This window comes from Microtus ochrogaster, chromosome 7 (assembly GCF_000317375.1).
Source record: "Microtus ochrogaster isolate Prairie Vole_2 chromosome 7, MicOch1.0, whole genome shotgun sequence".
NCBI classification, from domain to species: Eukaryota; Metazoa; Chordata; class Mammalia; order Rodentia; family Cricetidae; genus Microtus; species Microtus ochrogaster.
Window position 1 is genome coordinate 59,111,061 of NC_022014.1, and position 26,118 is coordinate 59,137,178.

The window sequence follows — 26,118 nt, forward strand, 5'->3', positions numbered from 1 at the left end:
ATTGTGGGGACTAAACTTCAGTAGGTTTTTATGGACCATGGAAGAAGCTGGTCTCAGTCTCCTAACGCACAAATAATAAAAACCCAGAGACAGATATTGGGGTTCAAGCTGAAAGATCAGGGAAGCAAAGTAGACAGCCACTAGGGAGCATTTACCTTTACAAAATCTTCAGACTAAAGAGAAAGCAAGTTCCTGTCTCATCCCGCCTTATATTCCTTCCCAGTGCTGGGGTTAAAGGCGTGCACCACCACCACCTGGCCTCTATGGCTAACTAGCGTGGGTGCCGGGGTTAAAGGTGTGCGCCACCACTGCCTGGCCTCTATGGCTAACTAGCATGGGTGCTGGGGTTAAAGGTGTGCACCACCACCACCTGGCCTCTATGGCTAACTAGTGTGGGTGCTGGGGTTAAAGGTGTGCACCACCACCACCACCTAGCCTCTATGGCTAACTAGCATGGGTGCCGGGGTTAAAGGTGTGCACCACCACCACCTGGCCTCTATGGCTAACTAGCGTGGGTGCTGGGGTTAAAGGTGTGCGCCACCACTGCCTGGCATGTATGGATGACTAGTGTGGCTAGCTTTGCACTCTGATTTTCAGGCAAGCTTTATTTATTAAAATGCAAATAAAGTATCACTATAATCTTCTGGAGATATGGCTGGGTCCTTCTGAAGTACTAAATGATCACAAGTCTCAGGACCCTCCTAGGCTCTTAAGGCATGAAGTGGGAGGGGACGGTTGGTTAGCATCCACACAGTACCTGTGAGATCCTGGGGTCAGTACTGTGTGAACAGTCCTGCCTTGGGGAGACTAAACTGACCTTAGGCTGCAGGAGCACATCCCTGGGGCACAGCTGTCTGGTGAGGAGCTGCTAACATGTGCCAGGTCAGACTGACCCAATTCCCCAGTGCTTTGTTAGTGGAGTCAATCACAAGCTCTCTCTTCCCAGGTATCTTGGTCCAGAATCCTACTCACCACACACATACCCCAGACTGACTGGGAGTCTAATTCCCAATACGTGGCAGCTCATTTCCAATGGGCCACCCTCCTGAAATTCAGGTAAATGATACTCCAGGAAATCTCCCGCAACATTCCGAGACAGTCTTTTCCTCAACAGCCTCCAAGGAGGATGGATGTTTGAGCTCCGGAACCAAGGCGTAGATAGCAGGGATCCATTTTCTCACAGCTTAACTAGCTGCTCAGGCCACTTAGATGCTGCACCCCTGGAAGAAGATGGTGGGCCCAGCTCCCTGCTTCACGCAGGACTCTAGTCTTTAAGAAACAAAGCAACTCCCAAATCTAAAACTACCTTTATTTGTGGTTGGCTCAGCATAAGTCACCTTCATCAATGAGCAGAATTATAAAACTGTACAGGAGGTACAAAAATAACCGTTCAACTTAGATAACGGCCCTCATAATACGAGCATTAAAAATACACAGAATAGATGTACAATCTGGCAGTTTATAAAATATAAAGCTAAAAAGAATATTTTAGTTTCCATAAAGAGGAGTGAATCACACAATCAGCATACATCAATTAAACAATTAACTGTCTACAGAAGACACATGGCACAAGATTTTTTTAAAAATCATCTAAAAATTAACATTTTACCCAGACCAAATTATTCACCCTTTAAAGACAAGGTTATCAAAAGGTGGCAGGATACAGTGTAACTTTTCTTTTCCAGTTTTAAAATGGTCAGGGGTATTGTCCACACAGATCGTATGTGCTTTAAGCAAGTGCAATTGTAACCAGATATACTTCAGAGTAAAAATTAAATAAATATAAATAGATTCAATAAATAGATCATCGCAAAATGAACTACACAAGGTCTTTGTGTGGGGAAGCCACATAGCTGGCTGGTAATGCTTAGTGAGTGGGGACTCCGTCAGTTTTAGGGACAACTGGGAAGGAATACTATACCCACCAAACACATGGGGAACAGAGAGCTGAGGCGACAGGACTGGCAAACAGTGTAGCTAAGGTTGCTCCAGAGGGAAGCTCAACATAGATGTACCTCTGCAGCTTCCTAATAAGTACAGAAGAGACCTAAGTGCCCAAAGCAACCCAAATTACACGTGGAAAATCACTAGTCCATAACGAAAACCAAGAATGGGGAGAAAGCAGGCACTTTGGCTCAGCTGGAAGTGTGATAGCCTTCAGGAGGAGAAGCCAATGAAAGGCCCCTGGCGGCCAACACCGTGGCTTCTAGATGTGAGTGATGGGCAAGGACAGCACTGTGGGAAAACCAATCACAGAGAAGGGCAAGCGGGGAATTTCAAGAGGCTCTTTCCAGGGCAGCTGCGGCTGCTCTTCCAGCTCTTCCTGCACCTCTGGACCGTGGCAATGAAGACAATGAACCAAGAACAGACCCAGGGGCAGACGGAGAGTGGGACCTACAGGAAGCCATGCAGGACCAAAGCCCTGCAGATGACAAGCAGGTGGCCAGCACAGGAGAGTCTGCAGCCAGGGGTGGCTCTGCAGGTCACAGCAGCAGCTAATCAATTAGCCTTTCGTTTTGGGGAAAGGAGCTTCGGCAGCTAACTAAATCACATGTACACAAAACCTCCAGAAAGTAAAGGCTCTGAGGAGAGTCTCATGCCTATCTTCAAAGTCGGTGGAAAGCACTTGGCTTTATCTGCTGACCTCAGACCTCCACCTTCTCTGTAATGCATCATGGGAAGAACCTACAGCTACTGCTGTATTGAGAGCAGGAGACACCTCTGCCGGGGTTCACCTTCAGTCTCTAGACGGCCTAGTGATTTACCAAGTGACACCTATGTTCCCAAAAGTGCAAGTGCTTTGGTACTAATGACACAGCATACTTTCTGAACTTAAAGTTCAACACAAGACAAAGTTTAAACAAAGGTAACATCCCAGACATAACTCAATTCCATCCTAAAGCTGAAGATGCTGTACCTGGAGACAGCTGGGCGTCTTCCTCTGAAGATGTGACAATGCTACAGAGCTGGCCTGGACTGAAGGCAGGCAGTGTCTCTTGCTGAGCATCCCAGATGCCCAGTGTTTTCACGACACACCTGGACTGAAGGCAGGCAGTGTCTCTTGCTGAGCATCCCAGACGCCCACAGTGTTTTCACGACACACCTGGAGAGCTAACAACTGCCTGGTTTCTAGAGGACACACAGAGGTGAGCTGACCACAGCTGATTGATTTTTGAGATGGGACAGTTTTAAGGCACAAGTGGGGCAAACCCCAAATATACACCCTTCCTACCCACTTGAGTTTTCTTTCTGCCCTGACACTGTGTGCTAACGACGCTCACAAGGCTTTAAAAGGCACAAGTCTTTCTGTACTCTCTGTGTCCCAAGTGTCTCATATCCTGTCTAGCTCTACGGAAAGTTTCTACAATAAGTACGATGAATGGAGGACTTTTGGAAATTTGATTGGTTAGAAACTGATCCGATAAGTGGCAAGAACATTTGAAAAGCTGTCCCAAGGCAGACTGGGAGGTAACACCACGCTGGGCCTTTATAAAAGACTTCAGCACTTCCCAAAGGGAAACTCAGCCAGGAGGAACAAGGTAGGCAGCAGTCTCAGAGGCAAGCCTGTCAGACCACACTGGTTGCACCTCCTGCCATTGGTCTTAGGCTGTCCCCTCTTGGGCCCACTGGCAAAGTGCTATGGTAAGAGATGAGCAAGAAGTCAGCTGAAATTCCAAGGTCTAAACAGAGTTACCCATGAGGTTCAAAGATGCAGGAGGTTAAGAAAGAGTTCACTTTGGCCACCATGAAAGTAAGGAAATCAAATTCCACAGCAGCAGAGAAGCTTTGGGTAAGTGGCCCTGTACCAGCACACCAGAAGACCTCTCAGGGGATGCAGCAGCCATGACTACAGTCAGTGCAGTGCATAGAGTTGCCGAGGCTACTCTTAGCACAGAACAGAACAAGCCTCAGCTCACCAGGACTACATGTCAGAGGCCACACTGGCTCAAGGAGTCTACACAGAATCCAACCCCCTGGACCCTGACTATATACTAACATCAAAGGCTCTTGGGAGGGAGAAGACAGTAAATTCTGACTAGACCTAAAGTTAAAAATTAATTTTAGAGAAAAACGGTACTGATAGAATCACTTTGATATCAATACATTTACACAGTGTTGCAAGATGTCTTACTCTTCAGCATTAGAGAATGTTATACATTCTTGAGGGAATGGTGATTTTTGGTACTACACAAAACAGAAGATATTATATCTTACATTTCTTCTTCACAAGCATCAAGCTACATTTAACTTACTTATGCAAATGCAGCATTCTGCAATATGACCAAAACACACTCATTAATATCTGCCAGAAATGTAAAAGCTGGCCTAAAAAGCCTCTGGTGGCTCTGGCCTTGGCCTACAATCTGTGTGCTAATCTGCTGGGCTCTGAGGCAGACGGTCCATATCACTCACCTCCTGGTTCTGAGCCTCTCCATGTGCTCAGAGGTTCCCTCTCGTTGCTCCCCTCTGGCCCTGACGACCTGTTTCTGTCCCTGTCTGGTCTTAGCTGCCTTCTTGATGGCCAGGGAATTCTTCATCTCTGGCTCACATGGCCAGGATTCAATCTATCAGGAGCTACTGTTTAGTACACTTGTGCTGGGCCAGCACTGCAATTAGAACTGAGTGTCCTCTTCATCTTCCATTCCCAGACACAGCTCAGCTGTCCACACGCACTGCTAACCAGTCTCTAACTCCATGCCCCACACTTACAACACAGGCTACCAGTAACCTGGAGGTGCCTCCTGTATCAAGAAGAACACCTCTGAACGTTCTCTTCCTTAGCACCCTGAATCTCTCAGACCATTTCCAACAGAGGGTACACTTGCTGCACCCCAACCAGGCTGCTCCTAGCATGTAGGCAAAACAGGATTCCTCTACTCCCTCACTGAAAGGCCCCAAACTGTCATCCCACAGGAATTCTAGAAAGAAATATACGTGGAAGAGAGTTCATCCAGTGAAAGGTTGACACTGCTCCTCTTGCAGCCTCTGAGACAGGCCCACCTTTGTAGATAGCCCTGACTACAAGACTTCAGGGCCATGTCGTTTCAGCTTTTTGTAGTCATGAGGGCCCCTCTCCCATTCCTAGAATCAGCATTATCTTCTTCTGGCTGCAGGGCAGCAGCTCAAGGCACTTGGTTTGAGGAGCTTAGTCTTCCTGCTAATCCCAGAGGCAGCAAGCTATGGACTGCAGAGATCAGACCCACAGTCACTGTGGGGGCCACCACACTAGGGGCTGCCCCAGCTCAGAGGGCATCTGGAGTCACTGGAGACTGGGGTTCTGTGGGCTCGTGCAAGTAGTAGGTCTGGAAGAGTCTCTCATGACTGCACAGCTCCATGGCTCGGTAGGTGTGAGAGAGGAGGTAGGGGAAGCGTGATGTGAAATAGCGCACAAAGTCATCAGGGATGGAGCCCAGCGTCTCCTGAACCTCCACAGGGAGCTCTCGGTAGTGGTGTTTCTGTAAATGAGCAGAGAGACACAGCTTTAGCAGCAGGATGACAGTGCTAAGGGCTTCTCTATAAGGAAAGATTCATGTACCAACAACACATCTTTGCTGTCTTGTAGGCTTGTAGGCTTTCCTCCTTCATGAGTAGAGCTCAAAGTGGGTGAGGCTCAGCCTAAGGAGAGCAGCTGTAGCTTCACTATGAGGCTGACCACTTGGAAGGGAACAAAGGCCTCCCATGAAGGTCACGGAATTGTAGTGTTTGTCCTAACAGGACTGAAGGCTGCTTCTGTGCCTGGGGTCAGCCCTAAGTGAAGGTTGTTCGGTGGCTCACAGGTCAAGAGCATCCCCAGGACTCCAAGAAGACACAGAGAAACCCCTTCCTCCAAATCTCTGAAGACTTGACCTTGTATAGGGAAGTGACCAGAAGGTCCCTGTTAGACAGTGCTTATAAGGTGTCTGTCAAGCAGCCTGAGGGTACAATAAATCAGCAAAGATCATGAAACACTATGTCCCAAGACACTGGTCCCTAGAACTTAGCCCTGCATCCTAAAGTCTCTGGAAATACGAGCAGAGACATGGCATTGATTTGTTGTGGTAAGAATGAGAAAGGTCCCTATAGGCTCATATATTTGAAAGTGTGGCTCCCAATTGGTGGACTTTTTAGGATTAGGAGGTGTGGCTTTGTTGGAGGAGGTGTGTCACTGGGGTTGAGGTTTCAAAAGCCCATGCCAGGTCCAGTCTTTCTCTACCTCCAACTTGTGGATCAGTATGCAGCTCTCAGCCCCTGCTCCAGCACTATGCCTGCCTGCCTGCTGCCATGCTCCCAGCCATGACGGTCAGGGATTCACCCTCTCGAGCTGTAAGCAAGCCCCCAGTTAAAGTTTCCTTTTATCAGCTGCCTTGGTCATGGTGTCTCTTCACAGTGACAGAAAAGTAACTAAGACACTTGTCAAATCCAGCTGAAGCTGCCCAGCCTCTACAAGGTGAAATCCATTATGAAAAAAAAAATACCTAGACATGAACAGAGGAGGAGATATCTGCTCTGGCCACCTCCCCCAAAGCACTCATAAGCCCTTTACCTTATTTCTCATGGCTCGGAGGAGATCTCTGACAGAGCCACCTTTGTAGGTTCTGAATTTTCGCAGATCTAGAAAAAACATTAAGGGATATAATGTAAATTTTAAAAGAAAATTCCTGGCGTCCTGAAGTTGGATTAGAGTGAATCTCAGTCACTGCAAAAGATGCTACCTTAGACCTAAAATAAAGGTGGTGTTCATCTGAAGTTCATCCAGATCAGAAATGGCACCTTAGAGCATGACACTATCATTAATCTGTCACTCCAAGGGATAAACATAAATGTGTATCCATGTAGACAAGTCCACAAGGACATGCTCAAATAAGTCTCAGACCTGAGAAGTGGGATATGGAAGTTCAACAGCTGGAACTGCCTTGTCTATATCAAGTTCTCAGAAATGGAACAGAAATAGCACGATCACCTGTCTGCAGGGGGACAGTGATATTTTCCCGCCAGTCCATCTTCACCACCGCTCTCCCGCCTCTCTCCAACTGCCTTACTATCGGGCCATCCAAGGACTCCTTTTCTATTCGGTCACTCACATCCTGTGAGGGAGAACAGGTACTGGGTCAGAGTCAGGAACATTAGCACTGGGGTTGGTCCACACTAAATTAGAGGTCAGCTACTGGCATGTGGACTGTAAGCAAACTGGCATCCTCTTAGGCTCAGGCCACGGCATCCTCAAAGCGAGGTTGCAGATACCTGCAGCTCACGACGCTGACCCACTGACTTTCCCTGTGAGCAGATACATCTGTCACTCATTGGGACAAACTTGCAGAGATCCCCCCATAACAAAAGAGAGGTGAAAAAAACTCAGAATGTGATGGTTAATTTTAGTTATCAACTTGATCATATTTAGAATCAGCTAAAACATATGCCTGGGGGTGTCTGTGAGGGAAGCTCCAGAAAGGTCTTCTCCCAGCATGGACAGGACCCTAGGACAGGTGGCTAGATATAGAGGTCCGAGGGAAAGCAGTCTGGCCTGCTGGCCTTTGCTTCTTGCTATAACACACCTATCCCGTTCTGTTGCTGCTGTCATCCTTCACTGACATCGGCACCCTCTTCTTCAGCTTTCCACTGTGGACTAACACCAGGAGCTCTCTAGGAAATCTTTCAGGTCTTCAGCACAGAATATAACTACTGAGCAGCTACTGACTTCTCAGTCTCTCCAGCACTCAGATGGCCACTGCTGGACTACCCATTCTGTATCATGTGATTCTCACACACCCACTTAATGACAGGCACACTGAATTTACTAACACAAATGCCAATCACGTTTGTCTTGGTTGTACTCTATATGTCATTTGTTTTGCTCTTTGTTCTTTCTACCTTTTCAGAATCTGGAAGGAATTAAGAATTTGATGGAAGGCTGGGCAGTGGTAATGCACACCTTTAATCCCAGCACTTGGAGGCAGAGGCAAGTGGATCTTAGTGAATTCGAGGCCAGCCTGACCTACAGAGTAGGTTCCAGGATAGTCATAACTGTTATACAGAGAAACCCTGTCTTGGAAATAAAAAAAAAATTGGAGAAACAGACACAGGTACCTGAAAGAACTGGAGCTGCTTTTCCAGGCTCCAGAAAAATGGGTGTTTTAGCACATGCTTTGCAGAGGGTCGCTGCTGGGGATCCATTGCAATCATTTTCTCTATCAATTCACGAGCAATGACATCCTCTAAAGAAGAAGAAAACAAACAACCCATTATTTCCAACCTATAGCTAAATTAAGTATCAGAAACCTTGAAAATCTGCATGTCCCCCACATTTGTATGTATCTGTACATATGTGTATATATGTGTACATGTTTGCATGTGTGTGCATGCTGGAGGTCAGAGGTTTATGTCAAACCTCTTCCTCAGTTGCTCTCCACCTAATGTTTTCTAAGAGTCTCTCACTGAACTTGGGGCTTACCAATTCAGCCAAACTGGCTGCCCAAGAATCCTCCCGTTTCTGCCTCTCCAGTACTGGGGTTACAGATGCATGACACACATGAGGGTCCAAATGCAAGTTAAGTCCTCATGTTTTTGTGGTAAGCATTTTACCAACTACCCTTGTATTCCTTTTGATACAAGAGTCTGCTACAGGAATGAATTCTAATAAAATAATGAATTCACACCAAACATCAGTTGATAAGAGATTTTTCACTATGTGGTTTGTAAAAAGTAGTGACTAAAAATATCCCAAACCAGAGGCTTACATACTAGATGATGAGCCAGGGCTGAATACAGATGGATTTAGAATGACATTCAAGGTAAGGCATGATGGGCTTGTAATCCCAGTACTCAGGAAGCTGAGGCAGGAAGATGATGATTTTGAGACCAGTATGAGTTATGTAAGAAGACTGAAGCTAGCCTGGGCTATACAAAGAGACCTGGACTCATTAAACAAACAACGAACCAAAAAGATGAATTTGAAAAATGAGCTGGTTGCAAGTGAATGATTTAACCCCATCCCATTCCCTCCAGGAGCCTATCAGCTCAGGCTCACCTGAACTCCCTGTGTATCCTAGGCTGGTCTCAAGTTTAGGGTTGTCCTAACTCAGTGTCCTAAGTGCTAGGACTATAAGTATGTTCCATAACCTCTAGTCTTAAACCCCACATTTTTTACATTTATTTTTTTGTGTATAGAGGAAGGGCATATATGTGTGACATACGTATAGAGGTCAGAAGACAACTTGTAAGAAGTTGGTTCTCTCCTTTTACTATGGAGGTGGGTTCCCAGGGTCATCAGGCTTATAGATGAGTGCCTTTCCTTGCTGAGCCATCTTGCCAACCCATTAGCACCATCTTTAGGTTGTTGTTTTGAGACAGGGTCTTACTATGTAGCCTTGGCTGTCCTGGAACTCACTCTGTAGACCAGGCTGGCCTGAATTTATAGAACTCCTCCTGCCTCTACCTCCCATGTACTGGGATTAAAGGTGTATGCCACCACTCCTGGACCCATTTTTTTTAAAAAGTAAGTATACATATCTAGATAATCAGTTATAATAATATATCAACAAAGGCACTGATAGCAGATATCCATCCCTGTATAATGAAAAGTTAAATTGAGTTAAATTGAGTAAATTGGGAATGTGGAAGTCATGGGAATAGGTAGAAGGGGAGAGGGGAGAGGACAAAATGTATAGTTCAATAAAAACAATAAAAAGTTAAAAAAATGGATCTTTATGCTAATGTGTTTTTTTCTACACTGAATAAGGGAAAAAAACCTCATAAGTAAAACAAGTATTACTTTTTGGTTTGTTTGTTTGTTTATTTTTTGAGACAGGATTTCTCTGTTTAACAGTCCTGGCTGTCCTAGAACTTACTTTGTAGACAAGGTTGGCCTCAAACTCACAAAGATCTGCCTACCTATGGTTCCTGAGTACTGGGATTAAAGGCATGTGTCACCATCACCTGGTGTAAAAAATTACTTTGTTTTAATCTTTTCACATAGCAGTGCTGGGGTGCGATGGTCTAATATAATCTAGTAAACTTCCCAGTCAGGAAGAAGCACGTGTTGTGTGTCCAGGTCAGATCAAGAACAGAACCTGTTTATCCTTACAGAACATGGACTGTGTCTTGCAACCGTGGCCCTCACACATCGGAGTCCACTTTACAGAGCACGGCTCCCTGTCACGAGTTAAGAAAGAGCAGCCTCCAGAGGGCGCCTTTCCCAGGTCAGAGTCTCAGTACTCCAAGGATGATCTTTTTTTTAAATATTTATTTATTTATTTATTTATTATGTATACAATATTCTGTCTGTGCGTATGCCTGCAGGCCAGAAGAGGGCACCAGACCCCATTACAGATGGTTGTGAGCCACCATGTGGTTGCCGGGAATTGAACTCAGGACCTTTGGAAGAGCAGACAATGCTCTTAACCTCTGAGCCATCTCTCCAGCCCCCTCCAAGTATGATCTTAGCCAGCCTCCAGCAACTCTGTATGTTTCAGCATTTCCTAAGGCCCAACGGGCAGTACAGCCAGCGGAAGGTGTAACCACCCAGTCCACCTGCTCACCATGCTTGTCTGAGTGGAAGCAGTCAAGGCTACAGGCGCCCAGGAGGATGTTGGCCTGCCGCTGTAAGGACTTGCCGAAAGGATGGTTGCCCTCAGAGATGACATAGTAAAAGACACAGCCTGCAGAGAAGATGTCCACTGTGTAGGTCTGAAAGAAAGGCACAGTGGGAGGCCTCAGACAGCTATCACTTTGCTCACAGCCCTGATTTCATTCCAGCCCCTCCTGAAAAGAATCTGGTAAGCGGATGATGAACATGAACTGCTCAGAACAGCATGGGACACTGTAGTGCTGCCTCAGGGTCCTGACTGATGTCAAGGTCATGGGCTTGGGGCTAATAGCCTGGGACGCTGGCTCTGCCAGGTGCCCGGAGTTAGCATCACCAATCAGAGCACAATCCAACATCACGTTCCTCCTCGACCTGTGATCTATTCACCTGAAACATTTCTCTTGAATCTAATCAAGCCTCTAGACTTAACTTCTAGCTTACAGGAAATATAAAGAACAGAGAGAGTTGTGAAACACAGTCATGACGAAACAAGCAAAGTAGCCTAGAATGGGGCATTCAAGAACTTCTTAAGAATAAGCATCAATGGGCTGGAGAGATGGCTCAGAGGTTAAGAGCACTGGCTACTCTTCCAGAGGACCTTGGTTCAATTCCCAGCACCCACATGGCAGCTCACAACTGTCTGTAGTTCCAGACACCTTCACACCAATGCACATAAAAAAGTTAAGAAAATTCTAAAAGGACTGGAGAGATGGCTCAGCAGCTAAGAGCACTGGTTGTTCTTCCAGGGGACCCGGGTTCAATTCCCAGCACCCACATGTCAGCTAACAACTGTCTATAACTCCAGTTTCTGGGGATCTGATACCTTCACACCAGTCCATATAAAATAAAGTTAAATAAATTAAAAAAAAAAAGAAAATTCTAAAAAATGGGGGGTTTTTTTTGTTTTTTTTTTTTAAAAAAGAATAAGCATCAAAGAACAAAACAGGTAGGGAGGCTGCTGGGAATTTATAGATACAGTCAAATTCAACAGAGTCCTGGACTACAAAACTAGCTGTGAAGGACTTGAGTGCTAGCTCGGGGAGTGAGCATGGACTGTGTGTAAGGAGACAGGATGGGAAGAGTGATGACTGTACAGCTGTAACAAGACGGTGGGAGAAGGCACTGCTCTTAGAAACAAGTGCTGCAGCATTTAGGGGCGAAGGCTCCCTATATGTAAATGGCCCAGCCACAGGTAAATACAAGGAGAGAGAGCAAATCCACATTGTGTAGTAACAACGACTCTGGATGAAAGCACATAGGTCCTAACATTCTTTCAATTTTCTGCAGGACTACAAATTCTTAAAACAAAACTCTAGGGAAACAAAACAAACTTAAATGAAGACTGCAGGTCTGCTCATCTGAGGCAAGGTCCAGGTTCCCAACTGAAAAGGGGTTAGAAAGTGACTGAAGAGCTGGGTAAGAGACAGCTGCTCACATCTGTCTTCTCATGCCTCTATCAGGACCTGGAACAGTCCTTTGTTAGAGGGGTGTCATTCTGTAGCCATGTGTGCCTGGGCCGTCACAGCTTGAGAACTAACAGGATAACACTGTGATTTTCTTAAAAATATTCCCATTTACTTACAGGGTTCTCCTTGCAGTCTTCACTCAACATCTCTGGGGCAATCCAGCCTTCAGTGCCAGGTACCCCTGAACGGCGGCTGAAACTGTGCCTGCCCACTGCCAGCTTCTTGCAGAGCCCAAAGTCAGAGATCATGGCCTTGATCCTGCCATGTGCATTGGGCATGGAGAGGAGAATGTTGTGGGGTTTCAGGTCTCTGTGAACTAGAAGAGAACTTCAGATTCATTCAGAGCTTACCACGAGTAACCCCAGCTTCCTACAGGGGGTTGTGGGTCCTTGTCAGACTTCTAAGTATCTGCTTCAATCTTCAAAACATTCAGTTTTCAGTTACCTAAGGTTCTCCCTCAAACTCCTACACAACCTGTCAAGAGACTTACATACTCCTTTCTCCTATGAAGGCCAGACAGCTGCCCCCGCCTGGGACTCTAGTCTGGCAAAGAGAATTCTCTTACCTATGTTGAGAGAGTGCAGGTGCGCCAGGCCTGAGGCGGTCTGCTGAAGCAAGGTGATGGGCTCCAGGCCAAGGTGGGCAAAGTCCTTCTGCTCCACATACTGCAAGAGGCACAATGGCAAGGTCACAGCACAGCACCTTCAGGACTTCTAGGTCTGTATCATTTCTTTTGATTTCATTTTACTGACAACATTCTCAATTCAACTCATATTATTCAACAGACCCCCTAAAGTCATAGGCTGACTTAAACTCATAAACAAAGCTCCAGTTTATTAATTTACAATGAAGATAATAAGGCAGGTTCATTTCCTGGCATTGGCAAGCCTACAGGAGAACCCGAATGATACTGGAATGTTCTGGGTGAGTCTGAATATGGAGCAAAAGGATTTTGTGGGATGCTCTGACAGCTTGAAGTTATCAACCAGCAACCTCTAAGCCTGTACCAGCAAATGACCAGAGATGGGAAGAACCTACTAGGTTCCCTAGAAGAGAGGGAGCAAGAGACTTGCCAACTGCAACCGAACTGGCCAGGAATGCTGAGTGGGCTACTTCACAAAGACTGTGGTGATAAAAATTTCTCTGTATTTGTGTTGGTGGTTAGTGGACACAGATATACACCAACTATGCATTTAAGATGAGCAGAAGTTGCTGTACAGTAACCTCAATAAAGTTAATAAAGCAAAGTTTAAAAATAGTAAGTAGATACTTCCTGAACACATTCCAGTTGGTGGGAGAGAGGCTGCAGTGGCTGTGGCAAAGCTGTCACTGACCCCAGGCACCAGAAGGCCACCCAGACCCACCTCTTGCAGGGTGGCTGCACACAATTCAATGGCAATGTACTGGAACTGCCGGTCCTTCTCTGTGCAAAAGTAGCGGATCACATTCGGATGCTCATCTGATTCTCGAAGCAGCTGGACCTCACGGTCTGCAAAACTAAAACACTCAGGGAGGATCCTCTTCACAGCCACATCGCGGTTGTCAAACATGCCTCTGTAGGACAAGAAGTAACTGAGTTTGGTTAGTCCACGTTGGGCTGTAGACATGAGATCAGCCCTGTAAGTCACCAATGCTTCTTCTAGTATCAGGCACCCCACCGTCAAGACCCAGAGGTCCTGCCAACCACCAGCAACCTACAGTGACTATGTACATCTCTTTCACCATCCTGAATAGCTTTAAGTCAGCTTGACACAAACTAGAGTTATTAGGATGAGGGATTCTCAACTGAGAAAATGACTCCATAAGATCTGCCTATAAGCAATTCTGAAGTACATTTTCGGAGCTGGTGACTGATGTGGGAAGGCCAAGCCCACTGTCAATGGTATCACCCCTGGGCAGGTGGTCCTGGGGTATATAAGAGGTCCAGTAAGCAGCACTCCTCATGGCTTCTACTTCAAATCCTGCCTTGAGTTCCTATCCTGACTTTCTTCAATGAACTGTGATGTGGAAGTGGAAGTAAAACAAGCCCCTTCCTCCAGAGGTGCTTTTGGTTATGGTGTTTACCACAGCAATAGAAACTCTAAGACTATGTAGGAGCTCACTGAAGACAAGGCTCACTTGCCTTGGTCACCACTTTGACCCTGTTATGTCCCAGGAGCCTGGCACTTAAAACTTCAATCCTACAAGCACTCACAAAGTTGGGGGACTAGATGACACCACTTACTTGTATACAATTGTGCCCTCAGCTCCATGGCCCAGGACATCCTTGGGGCAGAATGAAATTTTCCCAACAACCACCATTCTAGTTTCCTCATCTGGAACAAAACAGGGAAAAGAAGCAGTCATTTTAAACAGACATCAACTAAAGAATTTTGAAGCTTCCTGATTTCTGAGTAAGACTTGGGATTTAAGAGGGCCTAAATACCCAGATTCCTGGTGGGCAAGAGCTAGTTAGACCCACTGTTCAATTATGCCCAGGGTCACTGCCTCCTCCCCAGCATTTTGCCCCCTATTCCTACATTCTGTTTCTGCCCTTATATTAACTCAGGAGTCTTAAGCTTTCCCAAAGAAAAGGATTCTATGTAGAGTCTCATATTTAGTTAATGGTAAGCAAAAATGATGAAAGATCTACCTCAAAGATCCATATCTAAAATGTCTCAGTATGGTGAAACACGTAAAAGAAAGAGACTGCTTAGAACTAGGGGCTCTGAGGCCCCTTCACAATCTCTGTGGCAATCCTCCCAGAATATGGGCCCTAACCATTGGCTAAGCCCATTCCCCAAGAAGAAAGTAGGTCATTGCTTCACTTCTGAACTTGGCCAGTGGCTGGTCTCAGGAATTCACTTAAGCCAGATGGGAAACTTCCCTCTGGTTAACAGCAGTTCATAGCCCTGTAGAGGAAAGATGGAGGAAGAAGGCCCTCAAACAGAAGATACCATGAATGGGACAGAAGCCCCCTATCACAGAGACCCATAGGTGGGAGGAAGCCAGGGAAGAACATGGAGAACCCTCAGGAATGACCTGGTGTTCTATGTTCCAAGTGATGTTCAAAGACACTATGGGAACTATCTTTACCCTCTTCATCCTGCTCCAGGGAAGGGTTGGTGCTGGAGTGGAGTGAGTGGTTGGAGGCTCTGGGGGATGGGCTGGAGCTGTTGGTGCCTGAGCTCTCTGAGAAGAGGCCAGATGAATCCAGGAACTCGGGGTCCTGAGTAAGGTCTCCATGTGGGTGGAAGGGCAGCTGCTGCTGCTGCAGGAGCTGGATTTTTTCCAGCTCCTTCTGGATCTGCTGGTGCTGGAGTCGGCGCTTCTGATGCATGCTCTGTGAAGAGAAAACCACAGACAGGCTAGCGTAGCTGGGAAACAAGTCACAGGGAGAGGTATTCCCTGTTGCCAAGGAGGCAGGCAGACTTTACTTGAACCCTAAGGCACAAGGCCAGATGATGTGGGATTCCCCCCTCTATGCTGTGAATATGTTTTATTACCAATAAAAAAGAAGCTGCTTTGGCCTATGGCAGGGCAAAATATAGCAAGGCAGGAAGTCCAAGCAGAGATAGAGGAGAAAAGAAAGTGGAATCAGGCAGGCGCTATGTAACTGCCAAAGGAGAAACATGCCAGAACCTTATTGGTAAGCCACAGTTTCATGGCAATACATAGATTAATAAAAATGGGTTAATTTAAGATGTAAGAGCTAGCTACCAATATGTCTGAACCACTGGCCAAACAGTATTGTAATTAATACTGTTTTTGTGTGATTATTTGGGTTTGGGTGGCCAGAAAATAAAATAACAGTCTCCGCTTACAGTCAGAGAGAAGCCATAGTAAGACAGAATTGCTTCAGTAATTTTACTCTTCTGTGGTGCCCACAGTCTACCTCTGGAGGGTGATGGTGAGATTAAGTGACCACTAGGAGGAGCACCTGAAGGGATCCTGCGCTAGAAAGAGGACTAGTGGAAAAATTTCTACTTAATCTTAGAATTAGTGACTTTTAAGAAAACCTGGAGTTACAGTAGAAGTGAAGCCAAATGGGAAGAATGGTTACAGGTGCACGGAGTATGGTGGGCAGGGGGCAGTCCTGGTCCACAATCCTGTGCCTGAATAGAGGTTAGAGCAGGATGGCCTCAAGTCTAGAAGGCAGCTGGAAGTTGGGTCCAGAATGAGGTAGTGTGGGGCTGAATGATGGTGCCTGGCTAAGGTCCAACTCCAAGGACTTGGTTTCATCATGCTGCCACACAGAACCCTCTTCTCCAATACTCTGGAAGCTTTGCTTCATCATGAGAAGCATCAGTGGCCGGCAATTATTCTTGCTTGTGTATGGGAAGTGGACTAGAGGGGAATTTTCTAGCTCTTTTTGAACCCAGGGTCCAAGTTCTGGGTGTGCTGCCTCCTAGCTTAGTACCCCAGGAAGGCACATAGGCTCCCTGAGCTTAGTTTCTTCTGTGGACAAAGAATAAATAATAATGACCTCATAGGACTATATGAGGTTTTTTAAAAAAAATAGGTAACTGTACTTTGCCACGGGAAACAAAGCTCACAAAGTCTCTGTCTTCCCTACTCGATAGAAATGTGAGTGGCCTGTGCACTGGTGTTTTCAGGAGACAGTACTGTAGGCTTGAACAACTTGCTGCAGGGATTATGGTCTTAACTACTCAAACACACCCTCATTTTTGCTGACTTATCTGCAGCTAGGGAGGAAAGGACTCAACACACCACCCTTTACACTTTAGCTGGTCTCATGGTGTAATCTGCTAGCCTTCCTTTTAAAAAACAAGATACAATTAACTGTTTAAAATGATCTTAGGCAGGATTATACATTAGCTTTTATAGACCTTTCTTGAAAAACACTAAGATTTAGTTATAAAACTGTCCTTTTATGAGAAGCTAGTATGGCTAATGTTTTTGAAGATAAGCAAATATTTCTTTTTTTTCCTTTTCCTTTTTTTTTTTAAAGCAGGGTTTCACTATATAGCCTTGGTTGGTTTTGAACTTGCTATGTAGTTCCTCAAACTTCCAAGTGCTATAATTAAAGGAGTGCAACATGATTCTTAGCTCAAATATTGACTTTTAGTTATGAAACATGTTGACTGCTTTTGTGTGGCCCCCACTGACACCTAGTGACTAACAGAGAGGTACCAGAACACAGGCATCGAGAAGGGTCAAGCCTTACCAGGGGGTAAGTGATGATGAAGGCCACCCATCCAATCAGCAGAAAGGTGCTCAGGATAATAGTAGCCATGTCCTTGAGCATGGAGTCCACAGAGGCCTCAGGCTTGGCGGGTGCATGGGCCAGCTTCTCTTCCACATCCTGAGACACGGTAGTTGGTGTATTTTCTGAAGTCTGGTCAACCAGGTTGATAACCTTGCATGGAAGAGATCTGCTAAATGTCTAGCTTTATAGATGAAGTCAGCACTCAAGAGAAGCCTTAAAATGTAGGACTATACTCAATGTTCTTTTCTGGTTCATCAAAAGTCTGATGACCCAGATAACTGTTGCTTCTTTCTAAGCAGTTGCTCTGAGAAACCATACAATTCTGCAGTGATGCTGTCATAGTTCACACAGAGATTTCATAAAAATATATTTGGAAATACATTTAGACCTTGACATTCTTTTAAAATTTTCAATGACAAATATCTTATTCCTTTGATAGTAGATTTGCTATCTAAGGAAAACTGTAAAATCACTTAAATCAACTATAAAAAAAATCCTAGTGAAAAGTTGGTCATCAATTTGATACTTTTTCACATTGAAAAATGAAGCTAACTGGGGCATCCAGAAAATCTTGGGTTTAATCCCAACACTACAAACAAACAAACCACAAAAATAAAGCAAGACTATACAAGTATGAAGATCTAAGTTCAAATCCCAAGAACACACACTAGAAGTCAAATACAGTGGTATGTGCACCTGTAACCCCATCAGTGGGTGAGGTGGAGACAGGAAGATCACCAGGGCCTGTTGGTCACCGTTTAGCTCCAGATTCAGTAAGAGACTGCTTCAAGGGAACACGGTGCTGAGTGACAGAGCAGGGCACCCAATGTCTTCTGGTCTCCTTATACATAACGTACAACCCTATACTGAAGCGCGCGCACACACACACACACACACACACAGAGGCATGCAGCTAGTATAGCTAACAAAGCAATAAAGCCACTTCCTTAGGTTGCTTTTAAATTTTAAGTAACTCCCAAAAAACTAAAATAATTTATTCAAGAATCTATTATTTTTCCAAAGTTAGGGAAAATAATCAGATGAATTTATTAAAGAAATGCTAGCTGGGCAGTGGTGGCACATGCCTTTAATCCCAACACTTGGAAGGCAGGAGGATCTCTGTGAGTTCAAGGCCAACCTGGTCTTCAGAGCTAGTTTCAGGATAGCCAGGGCTACACAAAGAAACTCTGTCTCAAAACAACAACAACAACAAAAATAAATAAATAAATAAATAAATAAATAAATAAATAAATAAATAAATGGCAAAAAAAAAAAAAGAAATGCTTGTTTAGAAGCTCTAACTCAAATCAGATAAGCATGTAGCTTGTAGCTTCCCTCCAAGTTCCTCAGAACCTTAGAGATTTCCTGGAACAGTTAAGAAAAACCATTGATTTGTATTCAAAAAGCTAATACACAGCTTCCTGGCCTGGCACACTGGTTCTCCACACGCTTATGTCACTACACTCTCTCCTGCAAGACATCAGTCTTTGATGCCCGTCTCTTCCCTTCCAGTTGCTACCTGAGTCCATTCAGATACATACCTCTTTTGTTCATGCCTCCTTTATGGTGTATCCCACAGTGCATGGGGAGTATGGCTTGTTTAGTATGTAGCAAGTGACTGAGAAATGTGTGCTGAGCATGACAGAGGACATTTATTTAGATAGTAACTGCTCAAGAGTGTTTAAAAAGACAGTTGTGGGGCTGGAGAGATGGTCAATGGTTAAATTCATGTACTGCTGCTGCAGAGGATCTGGATTTGGTTCCCAGCACCCACATCAGGCAGCTCACAACCACCTGTAACTCCAGGAGTACTATATAATGAGACCTTGTCTTGAAAAACACAAACAAATAAATAATAAATTAAGTCTCTCAAGTGATTTGTTGACTACAGACGACCCATGTCAATAGCTCTTGTTCTTCAAAGCCTCCCCTAATCTGGGCCATTTCTCTATCACCCCTCTCCACTTAGTGGAGCTGCAAGAGGTCCAGGAATGAATAGTTAGCTCACCAACGCCTTCACAAACTTCCAAATCCCCTTTGCTGGCCATACAGGCCAAGAAAAAAGTCTTCCCAACCCTCTAATATCTGAGCAGGAACAGCCAATAGAGAGTACCAGCAGAGGGATGGAGGAGAATTAACAAAGTTGAGTGCTTAGGGACTTTCAACTGAAGCTCCCAGCTTCTGCTCAGAGGCCTTTTCCACCCTGCCCTCTCAGGCTGCAGGACAAGGTATGCTGTGAGAACATCTGTGTGGATAGTTGTACTATAGCTCTTTCATGCTGGGATTTTTCCAACTGGGATGGACCAGCTGAGGCCCTAAGCTAGGCCTCTTCTACCTGAGAGGAAAGCTAAAGCCATCAGTCCCCTTCCTCACTCACTTCCTCAAAGCTCCTTTTTTCCGAATCAGCAGGAATCACATTTTCCCGATGTTTGGGCAGGTTGTTGGGGAATCTCTCCAGCATCTTAGTAGATGCAGACAGAGGAGTTTCATGGTGTCCTACAAGAGGAAAGAAATCTTTAATGAGAACAGTTCCCAGGCAGTGGTAGTTCTCAACACAAGATTTCTGTAGTTGTCTCTATGTGCTGAGGGGGCATTTCCTACAATGCAATCTCATATCTACACAGTGATGGAGAATTAGCACAGAAACAGAAATTTGTACAGGGTGTGGTAGCACACACCTTTAATCCTAGCACTTGGGAGGCAGAGGTAGTGGATCTCTGCACGTTTAAGACCAGCTTGGATCACACAGTGAATTCCAGGCTAGCCCGAACTTCACAATGAAATCCAAACAAACAAAAACCAAAACCACCACTCCCTCCCATAGAAATTTTATGACTGGAAGGTCAGTTCGGTCAGTAAAGTTGCTTATGAAAGCATGAGGACCCAAGTTTGATATCCAGAACTCATGTAAGTAAAGTTGGTGACATGCTTGTAATCCAATGGAGATGGAGACAGGTTGATTAGCCTAGCCTAGTCAGTGAATTTCAGGCCATTGGGAGACTCTGTCTCAAAGTTTTATCAGTTGATGGCAGAATATGGAAAACAGTCTTCAGCTTTTTTGTTTGTCTGTTTTGTATTTTCGAGACTAGGTTTCTCTGTAGCCCTGGCTGTCCAGGAACTCAGTCTGTAGACCAGGCTGGTCTCAAACAGAGATCAGCTTGCCTCTGCCTCCCAAGTGTTGGGATTAAAGATATGCATCACCACATCTTCCTCAGTTGCTTCTTTTTTTTTTTTTTTTATTTTTCGAGACAGGGTTTCTCGGTAGCTTTTGGTTCCTGTCCTGGAACTAGCTCTTGTAGACCAGGCTGGCCTCGAACTCACAGAGATCCGCCTGCCTCTGCCTCCCGAGTGCTGGGATTAAAGGCGTGCGCCACCACCCCCCGGCTGTCGTTTGTTTTTTTAAGACAGGGTATCTCACTGAAATGGAGCTTTATGTTTCAACTAGATTGGCCGGCCAGTGAATCCCAGAATTCACCTGTCTCTATATTTTATGTGTGTTTTTATATATACCTGGACTTTTATATGAGTTCCTATCCTCATATTCACATAGTAAGCACTTTACCTGCTGACTCATTTCCTCAGCCCCCACTCTGTGATCTCTCCAACACAGTCTGAAACCTATTAGAGACTGTCTGGCATGTGTACAAGGTAAAGCTTGACAGGAACTAGACAGAGCTTGCATTTCTTGATCTGGGAAGTCCCTCTTTAATCTCTTATCTGGCCTCAATCTTTTCAGGTCTCTCTAGCTACAGTATGACATGTTTTTTTAAGGGAAACCTACTTTGGCTCTAAACCATCACAAAGTTTCTCTTGAATATTGTCACATGCTGAGGCAAACTCTGCTCTACAGAAGGTCTCCCCACATGTGACTAACTGCCTGTGTCACAACTCTGAGTCAGAGTTAGTGGTGGACACAGGAATCTGAATGTACGTAATCATAGGTCACCAAGGTCAACCAACAAGAGATCACTGACCAAGAGAAATGAGGTTGTCCTTCCATAGGCCATCCTGTATTTCAATAACCTATCTACCCATCCCCTGTTGTTAGGCCCAATCCTACTGTTCAGAGCCCTTTGTATCTGCAAAGCCCCCTACCAATAGACAGCTGGAAAAGTCACTGAAACCCTTATAACAGGCTCCTTCTGAAGAAGGGTGGTTAGTAATAACCTGATGTGCACTCAGAACCAACCATTTTGCAAACTTATCACAAGGTTCTTAAACATTTTTATATAAATAGTACCCAGTCTTTGTGAACTATCTGTCTTTGAGCAAACAGGTTCAGACTCTGAAGCAAAAGGCACAGGACCAGCTTCTGTCTAGAACTCCTGCATTGGTCTCCAATGGCAGTTCATGCCTCTGTCGCAAAGCACTAGGTGATGCTGAACACCAGGTCATAGTAACTGCTGCGGTGGGAAACAAAGCAACAACAGAACACACCTTTCGGCTTAATGAGGTCCATTTTATCTTCAAGATGAATGTACAGGTGGGCTATCTTAGAACCAAAGGTCATATCTTGACATTAACAGGTACAACTCGCAGCCCTGGTCTATGAGAAGATTGATACATATCCCTGTTGTCTTATTTTAAGCTGATCAGCTATAGAGTTTCTCAAAGGGGCCCTCAGAATTGTGAGAGCTTTACTTAGCAAACTCTTGGAATTTTATCAGGCTTCCCAATCAGCCTACTCTGATAATGTAAAGGGTTTCAAAGGGATCTCACTTTGTAACTCTGCCATGGAGAATTCTCTTGCAGTGTTTAGTGCTTTCATACACATTTCCTTTGTGTCACTTCTTAACCACTGCCAGGTGGTTTATGGACCCTTAATTGGTACATAAAACTCAGTAGCCTTGTAATTTTAATGACCTCAGCTCAATTAGCTTCCCCCTCCCTTCAACATGGGTCCATTCATGCATGCTTTCCCAAACTACTTTTGTAAAGAAAGAAAAGAATTCTTGTGCCATTTTCTTTTCCCTATTTGGTTACTAAAATAAATAAATTAACTAATTAATAATAATAACAATATAAAATCAGCTATAAAGAATCAAAAGGAAAAAGAACAGGTCTTCCAAAAGACCTGCAAGCACAACCAGCTTTTTCTCTGCAGCTCCTGACTCCTCATATTCTGGCCCTGACATCTTCGGTCTTCCAACTTATCCTGTCCAGCCTCTTACCCACATTCATTCATATTCCATATGATCAATCTTGGCCTTCTTACTTTTAAAGTGGAAATAATAAGAGCAAATACCTCACATGGTCACTGTGAGGAACAGGCAGCAGACATTCTGAGCCTGAAAATTACACCAAGTATTTGAATCTTGGAACATTAGAGAAACTGCTTTTGGGACATAATAAGGTAACCTGGAACTCTAATTCCTTGGAAGTAAAAATATTCCCAGATCTAAGCCATCTTGAAATGGACAGGGTGTACATAGCATTTAGAATGAAGGGTAGCAGTAAGCCAGCAGGGTTGACTTTTGCCCACCAGGAGGCAGCATGTTACTCCGCAAAGAGCAACTCTTACCTATAAGAAGCCAGTAATTCCTCAAGTAGTTTAGCTTGTTCTTCCCTTTGATTCCAGGGTCAAACTTGAGGTCTGTGCTGGGGGTGATCACACACTCTCCTTTGTCTCCAATGGTGACACCATCTGTCTGGGGACCTTCCAGCAAAGGAAGAGTGCTGCCTCGAGGCTGAGGAGATGGGATGCGATGAGTTGGAGGGCTTGCAGGAGAGTTTCATTAGGTGCTGCAGCACATCCCCTCAGCCACTGTTCCCCTAAAGGGACTATTGTGGCTCTGGCTCAATAAGCAAAGCATGACTCAAAGGTCCTGGGACAAGGGAAGTTCCTCCCTCAGGTTACAACAGTGCTCCATTGACACCTTTTCAGATTTTTGTTTGAGATAGCACTCAAGCAGCCCAGGCTGGACTAGAACTCTAGATCCTCCTTTCTCCATCTCACAAGAGTTGGGATTACAGGCATGTACTCTAATGTTTGGCCCTTTTCAGATTCTTTTTTTTTAAAGATTTATTTATTTATTATGCATACAATGTTCTGTTAACATATATACACCAGAAGAGGCACCAGATCTCATTATAGATGGTTGTGAGCCACCATGTGGTTGCTGGGAATTGAACTCAGGACCTCTGGAAGAGCAGCTAGTACTCTTAACCTCTGAGCCATCTCTCCAGCTCCCCCTTTTCAGATTCTTTATTTTTGGGGGAGGGGAGTTTGAGATAGGATTTTACTGTAGTTTTGAAGCCTGTCCTAGAACTCACTCTGTAGACCATGCTGGCCTCAGACTGACAGAGATCTGCCTACATCTGCCTCCCGAGTGTTGGATTAAAGGCATGCACCACCACTTCCTGGCTGTTTTCAGATTCTTATGCTTGAGTACTAAGAACAAGGAAGAATATGCATAAAGAATTCCAAGAAATTATTAATAGAAATTATATAAAACTATATGAGAATCTATATGGAAGAAAATGGGGGATATGTACCAGTCACAAATGATGTAACTGACAATGTGGAATAAACCAACCACTGATGAGCTTATAGAGGCAGGAGTGACCCCAGTAGCCAACCAACTTCTGGGTAGACAATGTACAAACAACCAGCCCAGACACTTGTCCAGATCAGAACAAGTGGCCAGGAGTGTAATGTCCCAGACACAAAGTGAATGCTCAAAGTAGGCTGGTAGCCTGCATGGAGAGGACACAAAGGATGGAAGAAGGAACTGAGTAGGGAAAAGGAAGTGAGAAACCAGCAACACGTTCAGAAGAAAGAACACGGAAGTTTAGGGATTGTGGAGAAGATGTGTTTATCTGGACCATGTAACTCCCTAGAACCAACAGAGAGGTAGAAAGATATGGTAGGACTAGCTTGAATAAAGTCAAAGGAGTTTAGATCTAAACACAAAAGCCACGGGGGGTATAAAAGCATTTCCTGGCTTTAGGAATCTGTTTCTGTCAACTATTTTGCTTTCAAAGTAGAATGTGGATATACAGTTGTTCATGAGTCTTTCAGCTCTGTGTTTCCTCTTCTCTCTCTCTGGTTTGTGTTTTGAGACAGTGTTTCTTTGTGTAGCTCTGGTTGTCTTGGAACTCGATCTGTACACCAGGCTGGCCTCAAACTCAGATCTGCCTGCCTCCTGAGTGCTGGCACTAAAGGCATGCGCCCCTACCACCCAGCTCATTTCTTCTTCTTAACCAGGTGTTCACAGAAAACTCAAGCTACTTTTTGCTCAAAGGAATAAAAGCAGCTGAAAGACAGAATCTTTGGGTCCCACAGCTGACTCACCACTACAGCAACGCCCTCGTGCACCATTGAGGGAGAGGCATACAGGCTGGTGGAGTACTTCCCGACATACAGGGTAGGCCTGGGGAAAAAAGAGAAACATACATTTTGAAAGCATTTCACATCCAAACCCCAAAATGTGGCTTCTAAGATATCAGAATTATAGACTCAAGTATTACCCCACCTCCCACATAGCCCATGCGACTCCCACAAAAACTAGCAAGGTGGCAGGGGTACTGTAGGGTGACAGGACAGCAGAACTTCAGGTCCCAGCTTCACCAGTCACCTTACAATGGTAAGTCTCACTTTCCTTAGCTGCAAAACGCCAGGGCTGGACTACACTGAGCCCAGTACAGCCTGAAGAAAGGGCAGTATCATGACCAGCAGAAGACTGAAGACTCAGCACCCACTGCCAGATTCTCAGGTGACCCTGAGCCAGCAGCCTTTCAGAACCACCACCTTCAGCATCACCATGCTGCCGAGGGCTTCCTGAGGATACCCAGGGTGAATAGAGGGACGGGCAACTGCTCCATTCCAGATGCTGAGAGCAAAAGGAATGCAGAGATGCATAAAGCAGGAGGGTGGTGCACACCTGTAATCCTAGTATACATAGTACGTTTGGGGCCAGCTTAGGCTCATGAGACCCTGTCTCAAAGAAAACAAAACAAAACAAAAAGACAACTCCAATCCAAACTGAGGGATATTTCCTGGTAATCTGCTCAGGTAACCTACCTCAGACATCACATGGGACTGTCTAGTAGCAGAATGAAAACAGTGGGAGCCGTACCTAGGATCCTTATGATTGCTACTGTCAGGAGCCTTGGTGGATCTGTCATCTAAGAAATTATCCAAACTTCTTTTAACAAATACCTTCCACCTAAATGGTGCTTCACTATAGCCAACACTTTCACATACATGATCCTATTTTAACTTCCCTACAAATCTATAAAGTATGAAGGTGAAGCCTAGTCTGCTAAGTGACTGCCAGGCTTTTCCCACGTGGGGACGAAGAATACAAGCCTACTGAGTCTCGGTCACTTACATCCTAACACTTTTTTCTCCCTGATTTTTAAAATAAGTATGATGTACAATAAAAAATTTAATGTTAAAAAATTCCAGGTAGGTATATGCCTGTAATCCCATCATTTTGGAGGTTAAGGTAGAAAGATGGATAAGTTTGAGGCCAGCCTGGGTTACATAATAGGACTTTCAAAATCCATAAGCATAATGCAGACTCAGAGAAAGAGATAAAGAGACAGTAAGAGACAGACAAAGTTTGAAGCATAAAGGAGTACCCCATGATTTCACATTCTGAGGTTCCCAAATGAGTCAGTGGTTTTTGTTTGTTTTTCAAGACAGGATTTCTTTTTGTAGCCCTGAATGCCCTGGAACTCCCTTTGTAGACCTGGTTGGCATCAAACTCAGAGATCCACCTGCCTCTGCCTCCCTGCTGGGGTTAAAGGTGTGCACCACTGAGCCAGGATCAAAAGCAAACCACAGAGACCCAAATTGGAGCACCGGACAGAAATCTCAAGGTCCAAATCAGGAGCAGAAGGAGGGGGAGCACGAGCAAGGAACTCAGGACCGTGAG

At 44.9% G+C, this 26,118-nt stretch overlaps 1 protein-coding gene across 3 annotated transcripts in view; it reads right to left on the minus strand.

Annotated features, from left to right (window-relative positions):
* Positions 1-1,298: 1,298 nt before the first annotated feature.
* Positions 1,299-26,118, minus strand: part of Ern1 (endoplasmic reticulum to nucleus signaling 1) — a 95,530-nt gene continuing 70,710 nt past the window's right edge. Inside the window, exons 9-23 of one of the 3 annotated variants that reach the window (XR_003377147.1) lie at positions 24,531-24,609; positions 22,758-22,923; positions 19,614-19,732; positions 17,195-17,386; positions 15,103-15,349; positions 14,252-14,342; positions 13,392-13,581; positions 12,593-12,692; positions 12,144-12,343; positions 10,515-10,662; positions 8,065-8,192; positions 6,941-7,064; positions 6,524-6,591; positions 3,037-5,456; positions 1,299-2,971 (exon numbers count right to left, since the gene is read on the minus strand). Coding sequence is in view for 2 of the 3 variants with exons in the window: in XM_005350411.3 (XP_005350468.1) it covers positions 5,244-5,456; positions 6,524-6,591; positions 6,941-7,064; positions 8,065-8,192; positions 10,515-10,662; positions 12,144-12,343; positions 12,593-12,692; positions 13,392-13,581; positions 14,252-14,342; positions 15,103-15,349; positions 17,195-17,386; positions 19,614-19,732; positions 22,758-22,923; positions 24,531-24,609 (2,065 nt within the window). In the remaining variant the exon portion in view is untranslated. Of the gene's footprint in view, positions 5,457-6,523; positions 6,592-6,940; positions 7,065-8,064; positions 8,193-10,514; positions 10,663-12,143; positions 12,344-12,592; positions 12,693-13,391; positions 13,582-14,251; positions 14,343-15,102; positions 15,350-17,194; positions 17,387-19,613; positions 19,733-22,757; positions 22,924-24,530; positions 24,610-26,118 lie in introns of all 3 variants that reach the window. The other 2 variants (XM_005350411.3, XM_026780595.1) reach the window with 2 other exon arrangements.